The sequence below is a fragment of the Erpetoichthys calabaricus genome, chromosome 18 (genome assembly GCF_900747795.2).
Source record: "Erpetoichthys calabaricus chromosome 18, fErpCal1.3, whole genome shotgun sequence".
Lineage (NCBI taxonomy): Eukaryota > Metazoa > Chordata > Cladistia > Polypteriformes > Polypteridae > Erpetoichthys > Erpetoichthys calabaricus.
This window is the reverse complement of record NC_041411.2, coordinates 66,538,708-66,555,431: the sequence shown is the minus strand read 5'-3', so window position 1 is coordinate 66,555,431 and position 16,724 is coordinate 66,538,708. Positions and strand designations below refer to the sequence as shown.

Here is a 16,724-nt window from a genome sequence, read left to right as displayed (position 1 = left end):
AGCAATATTTAAAGCTATATTTTTTTATTTTCTAAATAAACATACAAATAACTGAAAATATTCTTCAGTTGTTATGGAAAAGTATTCATATATCAGTGTAGTTATACAGGACAGTAGCAGACCTCAAACTGAGGTAAAAAGTCAGATTTAAAAGGACTGTTAGCTACACTTCTATTATTATTTTATTGCTCAGGCTCATGGTGCTCCTTCCATGAGTTTTCACACCTGTTTCTCCCACCCCTGTTCTCTTTTTCTGTGTCCATCACCCGCACCCAATCAGAGCCTTTCAATGCTCACAATCGGTCCATAGTCACAGCTCCCTCTAGCTTCCACACCTCTTTGAGCCGATCTATGTCAGGATGGCTTGGAAACCATGTGCCAAAACTGAAGGATTTTAGTGAAAGATCATGTCTCTCTCAGGCTGCACAGTGCATCTATCTCTTTCAGGTCCTGCCCCTCCAATATTAAAAGATTTTTTGGAAACGGGGATTAAGAAAAAAAACTTCTATATGCCTTGATAAACTTTTTCTGGTATTTAAAAAGAATCTGTATGTACAAATAATAAAATCATAACAAGTGGTCAATTGTAATAACTCATTTATCAGTCTATTTTTAAGAAGCGTACATTGGGTATTTTTCTCTTTCAAGTCCAGGCACAATCCTGAAATGTGAATGAGGCTGGTCTGTGTGCATTTCAGTGACATACACAAGTAAGCGATGCTTCCTGCGTTAGTAGAGGACAATATTAAGACATTAATTTGTAAGTGCATATGGCATTGTTACAGAAACACCTCCCTCATACTCATATATAATTTTGATCCTTTTTTTATTTGCATTGTATTACTTAACATAAAAATCTTCCTTTTTGGGAAATGCATGGGTTTTAACTGTTGCTGATGGCTGGTTCTTGGTCTTCACATTTAATTTTATGCTGATTAAGTAGTCTTCCCTTAAAATGACTCAGCTGCTTTTGAACTTTGTCAAACTGCCAGTTCCTAATATCCTCCATATGTTCTTCATGTTCCTACTTGCCACCAGCATTTTAAAATTTCACCAGTATATGCTATCGCAGCTATGGGAAAGGAAAGTCGCATTTGTTTTTACCCTTTTTTGCTTAGATTTTCAGCAGACAGCTGTTGTCCAGATGTTCATTTTCAGTAATTGCTCATTTAAGATGCAGGCTAACTCCTAAACAGCACTGTGTAGATAATAAAACTGATTTAAAAATGAATAATTTAAAAATCAGATGGTAATTCAAACATATAGTATTGTTTTAATATCCAAAATGGGACTAGCCATGATTATCACGTTACAGCATTCATTAAATAAAACAAAATGGAATAGAGTTTTCTTAAACCTGTTTTTTAAAACTAGTGAGCTTTTCTGTGTGGCAGTCTTGTTTTATTTGTAAACTGTATTATACTGGTGCAGTCAGTTGACAGCATTATATAAAGTAAAGATTAATTAAATGATTGATTGTTTTATATAAAAATGTTCCATTTTGGAACTGGGCAGGTGGCCCAAAGAGATGTACTAGCTAAAGTTCAAAGCTGTGATATATTGATGAAATCTTAAACCAGTGGCTTAAAATGAAATACAAGATTAAAATTAAACAGTTTCAACATGCTTAATTTTTGTGTCTCTGCTCTACTGGTGTGATCTGATATCTGGCTGGTAGCGACACTTCAGAAGGGTTTAATTTAAAAACATTTTGTTGGCAGGAATTCCACTGTTTTTCTTGACTGTGACGTAGAGTCCATGTGTTTGCACTAGTTCCTGATATTATTAAACAGTAATTTCAACTACATTCACTGGCTTCCTTTATTTTTATGTAAAGCATTTTGCATTTATTAACTTAGAAGGCTCTACAAATTCAAATTCATAGTTTAAAACTAAACATAAAATGGCATCAAATACAAAGCAGTAATCATCTTGGAATGTAACACCATACACAACAGGTACATAAAAGTGTGTGTTTGTATATATGTGTATAGACTGTTTATGTAAGTTATGCTCATAATTTTGATAATAGTAAAATAAGTAAATGGATAAGTATATATCTAGTTAGGTTCCTGGAACCTTCGAGAAACACCAAAATGCGTACATTGTTTTGGCTATTGTAACATGAGATAGTATTCTTAAAATATTCTCATCTTATACCGTGTTTAACCTTTATCAGAAGTAAATTATAAAGACTTGCCACTGTTTCTTTTGCTAGTTTATAAATCTCATACATGACTCTTAAAGCTAAGACAGGCATTGCATGAAACATGTTAAACATGTGCTGTACAGCAGGCAGTACTGCTTTCTGAAACAACTTATGTCTAAAATAAAATTTTGACAAAATGTCAAATATGGATAGAGAAAGAAATTCCTGCTTCTCATGGATAATTTATAATGCAGTTGTTGAAAGTGGATCCATCCATCTGCATTTGGGCAAATTCACATCCAGACAGGTGTTATGCAAATATGAGTTAATGGTTGAAATGTAAAATACTCGATATCAATATGTTAAAATATTCTTTAGTCGGCCAATACTGATGGTGTCCATGGCCTATCTAACCCTATGAGCAAAGACCACAAACTGCCTACTGATTCATTGAGCTGTTGAAACCCGCTGCACAACAACAATGACTTAAAAGATTATAGTGGTGGACATGGTGAAAGGACTTACATGGCTTATCTTAAGCAAAGTGGCCCTAGACCATCAAAATGTACTGTGTTGGTTAAAGTGGGTCATAATTTAAAGGAATAATTGTGCCAGATTAATTCACTTTGATGCTGAATATATTGAAATACATTTCAAATACTTTATTTGTATATTTTAATAATAAATAATTACAAATTAAAATTATTTATCAAAGTTAGGACTTTGTTGTTTAAAAGCATAAGTTATTTCTATTTCAAATCAGACTGCATAGCATGAATTTGCTAAAGAATTAAATGAATGAATATGTGAATTCAGTGGCTGGATTTCATAGATTTAGACAACATAGAAAACACATTTGAATCACAAAGCTTCCTTTAAAATAATATTTACCAATTTAATTTTGTGCAAGTCTAATTAAATAATACTTTAAATAGATCCAAAGCATCTATTTAAAATTGTCTGAATTTAATTAATTGAATTAATGTTATAAAGGAAAGTAACCAGCTCTTAGTTTTTACTGCCATCTTGTGGGGTATAATTGAATACAGAAGTCAGTGGAAAAAAACACTATTACATAAATGTATGAAGTCTATGAATATGGGTACCTCTAGGATAGCAGAAGCAAGTCCTAACTTAAAGTTTGCAATGCGATTTTAGCCACCTTTATAGCATTTCATGGGCTGTCTGGATTCAGGAGGAGTTACTGGAGAATGCTTGAATGATGGAAGGAAAGAAAGGCCAAGGTTTAGAGAAAGAGAGAGAGAGTGGAGGTAAGAATTGGTGTGTGCTTTGGTTTGGCACTGTGGTTTGCCAAGTGAGAAAGCCATTCTTCTAGAACAGCAACCTGTGTAGTCAGGCCCAGAGAAGCAGTCATGTTGATTTTGATCATCTTTCCCTGTAATTTTATGTTTAATACAGGTAACATTTGATGTACTTTTGCCTCACTATTGTTCATTTGAGTGTGGAGGACTGCTATGTGGGCCACCTCAATATCACAATATATGGCATATACAGTATATGTATAGTATGTGCAATGTAGTCATCTTACTTATTATTTGGTTACTTACATTTAAGATGTAATTGGCTACATATTATTTTGTTTTTTCCAATTGGAGCAAAGGCAGATGAAGTGACACAAAGTGTCAGTAACATTATTTGAACCACTATGGCATTGCTGCTTACCTATCTCACTCATTTTACATCTGCTTTTTCAAAGGTTGTGGAGGAAAGATGAGGTGCATTATTAGATAACTGGTAGGCCTAAGTTCATTTAAAGGAATAGAATATCAAAATTGGAAAACAACTGATTATCAACAAGTAGAGAGAATGAATGGCCCTGGAACCATTTACTCTTTCCATACTTCTTACAAGTACGGTACTGCCCAGAAAGCAGAAGTTAAATTTTGAAATTGGAATCTGGAGACAGAAGTCAAGCCAAAGACATAACCAGGGAAGATGAGAATTACAATGAAAGTCATAGTCAAATGACGAAACTTTTCAAAACCAAAAAAATGTTACTTTATTCAAGCACAAAATAACAGTGTAAGGTTTTAGATTGAAGTCACTAACTTGGACAACCAGGAAGTGCACAGCGATGACTTTTATACCATCATGGTAATGATGCGATTGCCTTGCATATTCCCAGGTGTCCCGCATAGCAATGACATTGCCAACTAGAAACAATATGTCACCCATGAAAAACTAAATCAGACCACAGAAGAATGTGATTAATTTTCAACAATGTTAAAATTGCATCAAAGTAAAAATAAATATTACAATTAGATCATTGTTCTCTAAAAGCACCCTAAATGATGTTTCACAAATTTTTTTGAGAACAAGGAGCAGCTGTAAAAAATTTGAAACAAGATCCAGATCATGACACTTCCAGGCTCACAAAACAGATGTTGACAGGGTTTGGTGCAATCTCATATCCATGCAGGGACAACACACTTTTCTTTTCATAGCTAGGATAGCTCCTCCTGTAAGGAGTGTTTTACTCTCAGATGTGGTCAAATTCCTGGTACTCCAGCTAGGGTTTTTCTGGGTAGGTTGACTTGTGTTAAATGGAGGTCACTGTGGATTGAGATGTTCTGTCATTGCCTGAAGTGCTGCATTTAAGAGGCAGATTATCCAAGATACCCAGACAACATGCTCCACATAAACCTTATTCTCAACTACTGCAGTGACTTTAGATATAGAAGCAGAGATAATTCACCATATGCATCTAATACCTGTATCTCCTTCTGAGAAAGCAATTTTGGCAGGGTTTACAAGATCTTTGGAAAAAGTCTTCTATCTCCCTATGGTATTTCCAGTCATAATCCGCATTCCCCCATGCTTTCTGACAACAGTCCAGGTGAGATGACCTATCCTGTTTAAATTGTCTGGTAGGTTGTCTTGGAGACCAGATAAATGTCATTCTCCAAACTTCTCCCAAATAGGGTTTTCCGATTTGACCTGCCAAACATGTCAGTTTTTTGGGTCCTGTCACAACCTTTCTAGTCGATTCTGGATGTTGCCCTGCCAACTTGACTGTTACCATGCTGTTTTTGAGGGGCATGCCCTCATTAAATTTTTGGTTACCCAAGGTTTTTCCACCTGGAATCTTGATTGCTTGAACCCACCCTTACGGTTCAACATGTCTTTTATTATACCTATGACATATGCCATCTATCAGATGACAAAACTATGTTATCGTTTGTTGTCTTTTGGCCCAAAGAGCAGGGACGAACATCACCTGCAGGTCTGGATCTGCAGGCCTCTCCTTGCAGAAGCAGTTTATTCCCTACATGCCTTCGTCTATTCATACACACAAACACTTGTCGAAATACAAGTAGTGATTTTTCTGTCATAGCACAAATAAAAACCTAGTTAAGTTTTTATAGTATTTTGCTGTGAATGGTGTGTTTATTCCATATTTTTCACACTAAATGTTTACAAATTGACTTTTTAAAGTTTATGTTCATTGTGGGGAAGAAGTGAATAAAAAGCTATATTCATGAGCGCTAACACTGAACACGTAGTGTGTGTTTGTCAAGCTGTTTGGACAGTTCTTAAATCTTGTTCACTTTGACCCTTTAAAGTGCCACAGATCTCATTTTTGGTGGTTTATTTTTTTAGAGGTTTTCACTGGCTTTCAATCTTAATGATGGTGTCATGCATGAAAGTGCCATTAAAAAGGCAGTAATTACTAAGGTGAGCTAATTGGTCAAAGTATAATTGTTGCTGACCAGTAAGATCAAATGTTGTTTTTTTGAATCAAGTACATTTTTTAAATGCTTTTAACCTGGTAAGCCTTTTTGAGATTAGAGCAACCTTTGTAAATGCTTATGATGCAATTTTAAAATGAAAGAAAGCATAGATATAACACAAAATGTACATTCATTTACCTTATAAAATTTAAGATTTAAAAACAATAACTTCTAATGAATTATGTTTCAAATCAATGATAGTCACTTTGAATTTGTTTGAATTGGCTATCTCTTGGACACTTGATACAGATATTTTGTACTGTCTCTGTTGATTCTTCTAATTTTATTAGATTAAGAATAACCATCCACATATTCATTTGTCCATCCTTTTTCTGATCCTTTATAGAGTCATGGCAAACCATCAGCATTGGATGCAGGCAAAAATGAATACATCACTAATCTGTATTCTCAAATTAAGACAAAGACATGAGGTACATACAGAAAAGGTCATCAGTATAAATTTTAAAGGGCCTTAACATTATTACATCAGTTGCAAATCACTTACTACTGGTGTAAGTGAGGTGGTGAGCTATTGGTTGCCTTGTTATGTGTATGTAATTGTTGGTAAATAAAACAAGAAAAATGTGAATGCATCCATTTAAGATACCCTGATAGCTTCTGTAACTCTTAATCTTATCAAGTGAGTGAAATTAAGCCCAAAAATGTCTTTTACAGTAGCTGCAGCATTAGTTTCTAATTAAGAAACTAGCTCAAATGAAAACCTGTGGTCACTACAACCCTTTAGGACCAAGATTTGGATCCCTGTTGTACATGATTCCTGCATGAACCTACAACGTGCTTCTTGTCATGTCAATAAGCGTTAACTGTAGCTTATCTAGGCAAAGAAAACTAAAAGCTAACTGAAGCTATTTTTGATTCAGGTACTAGTTAATTTATCCATCAACCCTTACTAGTGCTTGTCTATTAAACTTGTTAGTGATTTTATTCATTTGTGAATTCAAATATTTGAACTAAGTAGTGTATTTGCCATGAAGGATAGACGTGGTTTCATTTAAAAATATTCAGCATGTTGCCAGACTGACTTTAAAAAGTATTAGAGCTAATGTGAATCATGTGGTATGAATGTGTGTGGAGGCAATGGTGAAGAAAACTGGGAGTCATCTCAACTAATGAAAGCCATCCATTATACTCAACCCTGACCTTTGGTAGATAGGGAAGAGTATCTCCCTGAAGACCAATTCAAACCTTTCTAGAAGTTTTTTTCCCCTGTTAGAGTACACATATTTATCATTAAAAAACACTACCCACCAGCAAAACACTTATTAATACAGTGTTTTGTGCACTTAGGTACAGATGTCTTGTTAGAAGCCATTATCAAAAGATTACATACAGTAAAAAGCTGTCTTTATATAATTGTTTCTGTTTTATTGTGAAGTTTTATCCCATTTTCTCTATGCATTTTTTTGTTTTTATTTCTTTGTCAATACAACTAAGATATAAAGTTTCATATGTTCTTACATAAACAAGAATAAATAAATCCCTTACAACCCTGGTGACTCCAGAATATTAAATCTGATACAGAGCTCACATTTGTCCATAAGAATATTCTTCCATGCCCCTTGATTAATTCTACAGCGACCTAAGGTTGGAATATTACCGCTTATCCACACCATTAACATCCCAGGCACAAAACATGACAGAGTTAAACTTGTGCTTTACAGAAATATCAGCTTCCTAACAGCTCCCGCTTTACACATGTTGGTATGACTGTGCTTTTCATTAATTTTTCTTCCATTTACCCAACCATTTGCATTTGATTTATTAGCCTTTCAGTAACTGTGAGGTGGTAGGTGACATCTGATTACCACATTTCTTTAACAGAACTCACATGGTCATAGTAACGTTAATGTTATTAAAGTGTTCTTCTGAGATAGTGTAGCTTTATGAAAAGGCTGAAATTACCCTAACTATTTGACATTTTGTTTTGTAGGACAATGTTTTTTTCTGTTTTTTTTACATCTGAAAAGTTAAGGAAGCTAAATGTTTATTTGTTCCTTGCTTAGATTTGGTCAGTTGTTTTTGTTTGTTTTTCTTATTCTTGTTAAGGAAAACATATTAAAAAAAATTGTTTACTTTCTTTGTTTTAGATTGAATCTGATGCACAAGTGATCCACCAAAATCGGAGAGAGCTGCTGGACAGCGTTTGCCAAGTGTATGCCAGAAAACGACGTGTATTAACTCCAGATGATCTCAAGCACCTCATTGTTGATGATCGCCATGGGCTGTTGTACTGCTACGTTCCTAAAGTGGCCTGCACCAACTGGAAGCGGGTCCTTATGGTGTTGACAGGGGATGGCAAATACCAGGACCCACTGAAAATCCCTGCCAATGAGGCCCACATCCCTTCTAATCTTCGCACGCTTTCTGAATACAGCACTCCAGAAATTAACCATCGCCTGAGGAACTACATGAAGTTCATCTTTGTTCGTGAACCCTTTGAGCGTTTGGTTTCTGCGTACCGTAATAAATTTACTCGTAAATACAATACAGCTTTCCATAAACGCTATGGCACCAAAATCATCCGCCGCCATAGACCACAGCCGAGTACTGACGCTTTGGAAAAGGGAGATGATGTTTCCTTTGATGAATTTGTTTATTATTTAGTGGATCCCCACACACAGAGAGAGGAACCTTTCAATGAACATTGGGAGCGGGTGCATTCACTTTGTCATCCCTGTATTCTACACTATGATGTGGTAGGCAAATATGAAACCTTAGATGACGATGCTCGCTACATTCTGCAACTGATTGGGGCTGATAAGGCTGTAAAGTTCCCCTCCTCCTCACAGACTGCAAGGACTACAGATGACATGACTGCCCAATTCTTTAAAAAAATAACCCCGTTCTACCAGAAGAAACTCTATAATTTATATAAAATGGACTTTTTGTTGTTTAACTACTCCAAACCTTCCTACCTGACCTTTCGATGAAAGATTTTTCTTTTGGTTGATAAGAGATGTTAAAAGGAACATCGACTATGTACAGACTTCTGTGCCCTAAATATCTACCTAGAGTTGAAATCAGTTGGCATCCATTACACTGTATTGTTCAGCACCAAAATACATGTGTGGAAATTGTTTAAACTAGGAAAACAGACTTGAATCCCATATTTTTTTCATGTGAATGTGCACAACTAATTTATTTGTGTGCTTTGTATGCATAGATGTGTGCCGGCTTGCTTGTGTGTGCTGATTTTCACCAGGATGAGTGTTAGTTGGCTATAGCATCTGACTCAAACCCAGATAGATTGTGACATGTGTGTTTTCTTCCACTTAAGTTAATACTGTTGCACAGGTGGCAAGAATTATATTTACTTACCTTTTTAATACATCATATCTCTGGATTTGATGGATATGAAAATAGAGGTGACATACAACAAGGTTAGTAACTGTTATGACAGATGGTATTGGTTGTAATGCAAAAATAAGGTTACAGTGGAAAATTAGTCCTTTCATTTTACATGAGTAGTCTGGCAAGGTGTGTGCAAATACATCTTGGTATACTCTAAAAACAAATACTACATTTATTTCATTTTACAGATTTTTAGATTGTATCCAGAAGTGTATTTAAAAAAAAAAAAACATGTTACAGGGAAAAATTGGACCATAGTTAGGTTATTGGAAAAGTACCGGTAGTTTACTTTTGAAAAACACTGGCATTCAGCACCAGATTGTGCATTTTATGTTATTTTAAAACGTTTAAATAATACAGTCATGAAACATACTGTAACATTTGATTTTTTTTGCTCTTTTCTACTAATAGAATAATTAAATAAAACAAAATTGAATTATTTAACTTTCAGAAAATCTGTAAAGGTCCTGCTTGTTTGTTTCCTCTCATTCCGTTCATCCTGGTTAGGGTTATAGCGGCAACATGTTGAGTGGACAGCACATTCCATCTTATTCCCATCCGGTTCTTCTAAAACCTCCTGAGTAATTTCTAAACATTTTAAGGCCCGTCTACAGGTATAATCACTTCAGTTTGTCCTGTGTCTGCTGCTTAGTCTTCTCCCAGTGGGCTGTGCCTTCTACATCTTCCTTGGAAAGCCCCCAGGGAATATCCTAAATAAATGCCTAATGCTCCACTCAATCCAGAGAGGTTGTGGTTCTACTACAGGGTCTTCCTGATTTTGCAGGCTCCTCACTGTATCACAGAAGGCTAATTCAGCAGCTCTCTAAGTGAATATCACTCTTTATGTCACTACCCAACATTTGTGACCATAGGTGAGGATGGAGATATAATGGGAGTAGTACTTAGCTTCTCTTACACTGTCCAGTGTAATGTGCATAAACTGACCATGCTTTCTCCTTACTACTGTATTTTGCAGTCATAAAATGATAGTGTATGTATTGTTGTTATATTACAAATGATTAAAATCTTTAGAACCATTACTGTACATGCCATACATACATACATACATTTCTTTTTTATATTTGGCCATCATATTCTATACATTTGTTTCTCATTTAATGGAAGTAAAAGGACAGGTTTAACAAGGAAAGGACATTTTGAAATATAAATGTTTTCACTAGACATAGGGTTATATTTTACAGAAATCAAACACTGTAAATTGAGTAACTATTCTCAACATACTTTAGTATTCTCATCCTTGCCTTCTCTTTGGTAATAGGCACATGTTAATATTACTGGCACCAGCTAAAAGGCTAGTGTCACTCACTGTACATTAGTGTTGCATTTATGGCTTTCACATGCCCCATCTTGGTAAAAGCTATGTAATCTACCATTTTTTAGAAATTTAAGCATCTTGATAAAATTATAAGTGAAAAATAAATATAGGCATTGCACCCAGTCAAACAATATATATTATTAGTGATTATTTTGACAGGTAATGTCAGTTTAAAAAGCATTTTTTAAGAAGTCATTTTTATTTCAAACGATTAATAGTATTTTTGATGAGTATAGTGTGTTAACAAGATGTGATTTCTACACAACTGAGGTATATAGTGATTTACAGTATTTTGACCATGAGGAAGATTTTTTTTTAATATAAAATGTATTATTATTATTATCATTATTATTATTTGTTGATTCCAAATAGGTGGATACAATAGTAATGGTTCACTTCAATTCTTCTTTGCATCTGTTTCCCATATAAAACCCAAAAGTCACCTGAAGTTCAGTTTAATACATTGATTGATATAAATTCCAGATATTTGAAATAAAACATAAACAATATAAATACATTAAAGTAAAAACACCCTTTATTATTATTATTATATTATAGTTTTTCCTTTTATTAATTTACTGCTTCTGATTAATTCTCCATAATCAGCAACTTGTTTAGGCCTATCACGTGTTTCTTTATAAAGTTTTAATAAAACACTTCCTAAAATACAGTAGGTGACATACTCTTTTAGCATGTTCTGTTAACATGCTATGCATCTGTGGAAGCTGCTAAGTCAGCAGTGATGATGGTGCAGTTTGTGCCACCTGCAAAATTTCTAGTTAGCTGTTTTGTCAATGGAGAATCCGTTTGTTAACTTAGTCTAGTTTTAATCTTGATGCCTTCTTAAAAGATATGATCAGCAGGCAATGCATTTAGCACTCCTGAAATATCAAAATTACACAAATTTTAAAATATTACTATTTCCATTTTAGTTTACAAGGCACAAGTAATGCTGTTGGTTAAACTGAATAATATTAATCATATTCCAATGAAAGATAACGAAGAGTAAATTGTGTTTAAGCTTGCTGAGAGCATACATGTTCTGGATTTGATAGATCTATAATATTTCATGTTATTTAATGTCCTTGGCCACAAATTCCAGTGTAATACTTTATATAAATAAAAATTAAATGCAATGGAAGTAAACGCATGTTTTTTTATCCCCCTGAAAATGAGAACTTGATTAATTATTAACAGATTCATAGCTTATATAAAATAGGGAGTCTGGGTCAAATAGAGTTTCACATTTTTCACATCCCCTGACTCAAATGCTTGAAATGACAGTAGTTCCTAAAAGCCTCTCCAGATGTGAACTTGGTTAGAATTTTAGTACAGTAGGATCAATGTTAAACACACCTGGTTGTGCTTCTGACCAAATTAGGTAAAAGCAGTATAAAAATATAAAGAAAATGCCATGCTGATCTGTAAAGCTCCTTCTGACATGAATTTTTTATTATAAACAGAAGCAAAGAACTTAAGGCTTCCACAGTTTCCCATAAACACATTTGGGGTTTACCAGTAGTTCAAATGGAAAGGATACCTGGCAGTGTGCCTGTAAACCCAAATCCTCACGTGGTTTTGAAAACATTTTTCGAAATGGGTTACTTACAAAAAAATTTGTGTGGCTTCTCAGTGAAACTCTCCATTAGATGTCTTTCTCATGCTTGTCTATTCTAGTCATACTTAATGGACAAGTGGCTCAAGACTTAGCAACTTAAACGGTGCACAGAATCTAAAGAATGATTTACATCCACAGAAACAAATTAGCACTTACCCAGTCCAGGAATGAGACACATCATTGGTATAAGATTCTTGTTCAAAGTTAATTATTCAAACAATTGCAAAAAATTGCTAATTACACTCTTTTTGGTGGCATGGTTGTTTTAATTTACAAAACTTTGCTACTTGTAAATACATTCTTGGCAAAACTTTTTTTTTGTCTTAACTCCTTGTTCACCTGTGGCTACATTTATGAACATTGTGGAAGAATTGATGATTAACATTCATAAGAATTGTAGAACAAATTGATCCTGTTGTTAAAGTCCTCATTAGCTCAGTTTGAGTCCAGTGTTGTTGTTTCAACAGTCTTTAATACATTTTGGTTGGTTAGATCAGGAAGATTCATTTTTGCATTAAAGATGCTTGGCCACATAGGAAACAATTGCAGTTTTCCGGCCACAATTGTAGCTTTGTTGTTTTTGGAATACAAAAACACAAACACACACACACACACACACACACACACACATATATATAGATATAGATATATATATATATATATATATATATATATATATATATATATATATATATATATAAAACATCCATGTGCAAGTAAGAATTTAATGTATTGTGCACATTTGACAAACATTTTTATCCAATTGCTGTATTATTGTTAAGACGTGTATGAATGTTTCGAATGTTCTATTAATGGCTTCAAAAATGTTAATTGTGCTAGGAGAGTCTTTAATAGCAGCTACGGTAGCACAAGTTTAATATCTGAGCATTACACTGTACATTCCTTAAGGTGGGCTACCTTAACTTTGAGGTTATATTGAAGGATGATGCAGATACCTCTGTCTTTTACTGAACATGAAGTAGGAGTTTCCAGGTTTCAGGAGGGTATGCTGTCCCATGTCATGATTGTGACCTTGGTGCTGAAGGCAACGGTGGGTACAGGTTTTCATTGCAGCTTTTTTTTTTTGCTGCTAGATTTTTTTTAATTTGCTCAATCACTGTTTAAGATTAAGCTTCATTAACTGCTTCTTTAACTCTTAAATATCTGCTGCATTCAAATCTCTTAATTGCTTGTTGTTTTCCTAACCAACAATAAGATCCGCATACAAGCAGGTCACCACCTTACTTGATCTCATTTACATATGTAGTAAGTGATTGTTGTAAGTGTTAATGTTAAGGCAAATAAAGTAAGCTGCATTAACAGTAATGACTTCTAATTAAGGAAATGAGTAGAGCAAGCATTTATAGCAACTGCAGCCCTCTAGGACTGAGATTTAGGGATCCCTGTCTTATGCTGTTGTTAAAAAGTGTCCATCTAATGAGGACATTTTTTCATTAAACAATCCATCTTTATTGTGCGTAGTGCAACTGATGAGTAGGGTTTAGGTCACAAAATGAAAGTTAATTTTGATTAAGCCTATACGGTTATGGTTGTGGCAGTACAACAGCATATCCACTAAGGTCACACTGCCAGCCATGCCCAAAAAGGGGAAGGAATAGAGAAGGATTACATAAAGTAATACAACTTGACTAATTTTAAACAAGCACCATCTCAACGGCTGTACCGTGTTACTTAATCCAGACCTGATTAGGAGCAGAGGTTGTGAGGAAAGAGAGCACAAGAAGCAAAAGTGGTGCAAAGTTCAATGGAAGCTGAACAAATGCTGGTTGGAAAATGCACAGTTGACAGTCGTTCAGGCTGAGCACATGTTCTCAGGCTGCACTCATTGGCACTTGCTTTGGCTAATTAAATTTTATACTGGCAGCAAATGATGCACAGATCTTTTTATTGGTCCAAAATGCTGTGATTTAAATACTGTGTGTTTTATAAAATGAGGTTTTTGAATACTTTATAAAGTGTTCAATGACCAACAAGAAAATGGATATTTGAATAATGAACTGGAAAATTTAACCCTGTGTTCAAGCACTCTGCGGGTCAGAGTGACGTCATTTTGTTCTGCTTTTCTAACATCATTTCTAAAGAGAGATGGTCACTTCAAATATATTTTGTGATTTTCTTCAACACGAAAGAGCTGTACTGTCTGAATGTTTTAAAATAAAAAAGTAGTTTAACCATGAATAAAAAAATCATTCAAGTTTGCTGGAGAAATGTTTTCATTAATTGGTATTAATTGATCAGATTTTTTAAAGAGGTTTATAAATGAAAGTGGAAAATGCCAAAAACGTATGTTGAGTGTTCAGCCTAATCTAGATATGCAGATACTATTTTATAACTTGACTCAAATACTCTTTTTCAGCTTCCTTTTCTTACTAGGATTCCAAATTTGAGTATGTTTGGATAGATGGACAGACAGATGGACTCCTCGTTTCCAAAGACTGTGGTAAGTAAAAAAGGAGCCACTCTAGTCACAGTCTTAATCTATGTGCCCTTCAGTATCTCACTACTTTTTAAAAAAGAATTTCTATGCAAGTTAATCATTTCACATCTCCATATTGCTCCCTCTTGTGCTGTCCTTATAACACTGCAGTGTGCACAGGTTTTGCTTTCAAGAAACACAACTTTAATTAGACTTCTTTCTTTTCATAAATATTTATTTATTAGTTATTTTCCATTATATTAAAAAAAACCCATCAAAATATAGTACATTTATTTTTAAACAGTTTAATAGTAAAGCATCCTATATCTGGTGCTAAGCTGCCAGTCAAGTCTATTGGCATATTGAAATTGTGTGCTACAGGTGCCAAGTTTAAAGGGATGACCGGAGAAAGAGGAAACTTGAGACAAGCTGAGAAATGAAACCAAAAATCACTCCTGTGTTTCGCCATAGCCAAACTGCTAATGAAAACAAAACAAATAGAAAGTAAAAGTCAAGAACTGGAAAGTGTAAATAGCAATGGTAATGCATGCACAAAGATTGTTTTACATAGAGTGTCTGCAAACTGGAATAGTGATGCATCAGACACGCTAATTCTTGTAGCGATGCCCAAACAACATCAACCACGTAACTTCCAGAACTGCATACTGTAGCAGCCACTGTCTTGATGATGGTGACAGAAAATCGATGCACCCAGAGAGAATGGCATTAAAAACAATGCAAAATATTTTGTAATATCTGAAAACAATTTCTATATTAAAATTAAATGCAAAAATCTGAATTAGTGCCCACAATAGGAATTACCATTAATTAACTCTTTCAGGGCTGATGTCGACTTTTGTCAAAAGGAGGAGTTGACAATGGTAATCGACTGTAAATTGTGACAAAACCAACTGTTATGTTTTAGCTGGACTCTTGTTGCTAGAAGGAAAGTTAGTTTCATTGGTTTGACTGAGATTTCCTGCGCTCGTGTGAGTAGCAAGGTGCAAGCAACAGCAAAAATGTCATTGACATCTATCGAGAGATCAAAGTGAATGCATAAAGCAAAACTACTGCATGGATGACGATTGGCCTATTATCTCTGAACTGGACTATGACTTGTTGGACAATGATTTTGATACAAGTGATCGAAAATGAATGTGAGGTTCCAGCTTCAGTTGACTGGTCCCCGTGGTGCTGAATGGGTTCATGTAGCTGATACGCCTATGGCAATGTTCGCCAGGGAGGAGTGCCACTTAACAATGATAAGAGGTAGAAACCGTGATCGCAGCTGTGCTGCCTCATCCACGTGAAGACAGCTTGGCAACAAGTCGGCCGCACATTCTTGTCAAATTGGCTGCCGCAGCATGCAGCAACAGATGTTTTATGTTGATTTCTGTGTGAAACCATTGCTTTTCAGAAACTGTTTTTTGGAAAATATATTCAGCCCTCAAAGACTTAAAAAAGAGGCTTCAGAAAGTGTACAGAAATCTGCCAATGTGTAGAATCATAACAGGCTGCTGAGTTAGCCAGGCAAATCACTTTTGAGTAATGTCACCTTTCAAAACAGGATTTTGGTCCATTTTTTGTACAGTTAATGTCTCGCCACCATCTGTTATGATTTTATTGTATGGAATTTATTTTACCTTCCTGTCCCCCCAACAGCATTGTTTGTGGACATTGACATGCTGTGATCCTGGATGCTTTGTGTTAGCGCATATGACTTTGTCACATACAGTAAGTGCTTTAAAATCTGGCAACACCTGGAAGCACATGTCTGATTTTTAAAACTTAATATTAGTTTTATTAATTTTTAAAACTAAGACCGTGCCAGGTATCAAACAGGAAAATGTATGTGATTGTATTAAAAAACGTATTGCGAGTAGAAGTGACAAGTAAAGAATGAAAACGACACAACTGAAATGAGAACAACCAGGTAGATGTATGATGTTTCAGTGAGGATGATAAAGAGAAGTACAAGAGCTTGGAGGAAGGACTGGCATGGACGGAGTTAAATTGCGTGATAAGGAGAATAACTGATTGAATAGATGCTCTTGAAAAGA

The 16,724-nt window shown here is 34.9% G+C and overlaps 1 protein-coding gene across 1 annotated transcript in view; it reads left to right on the top strand.

Moving 5' to 3' along the window:
* The window catches only part of si:ch211-236h17.3 (carbohydrate sulfotransferase 11), an 86,843-nt gene extending 77,406 nt beyond the window's left edge, over positions 1-9,437 (top strand). The window contains exon 3 of the mRNA XM_028824198.2: positions 8,010-9,437. Within this exon, the coding sequence (XP_028680031.2) occupies positions 8,010-8,852 (843 nt within the window). The 3' untranslated portion in view covers positions 8,853-9,437. The remainder of the gene's footprint in view (positions 1-8,009) is intronic.
* Positions 9,438-16,724: the final 7,287 nt, after the last annotated feature.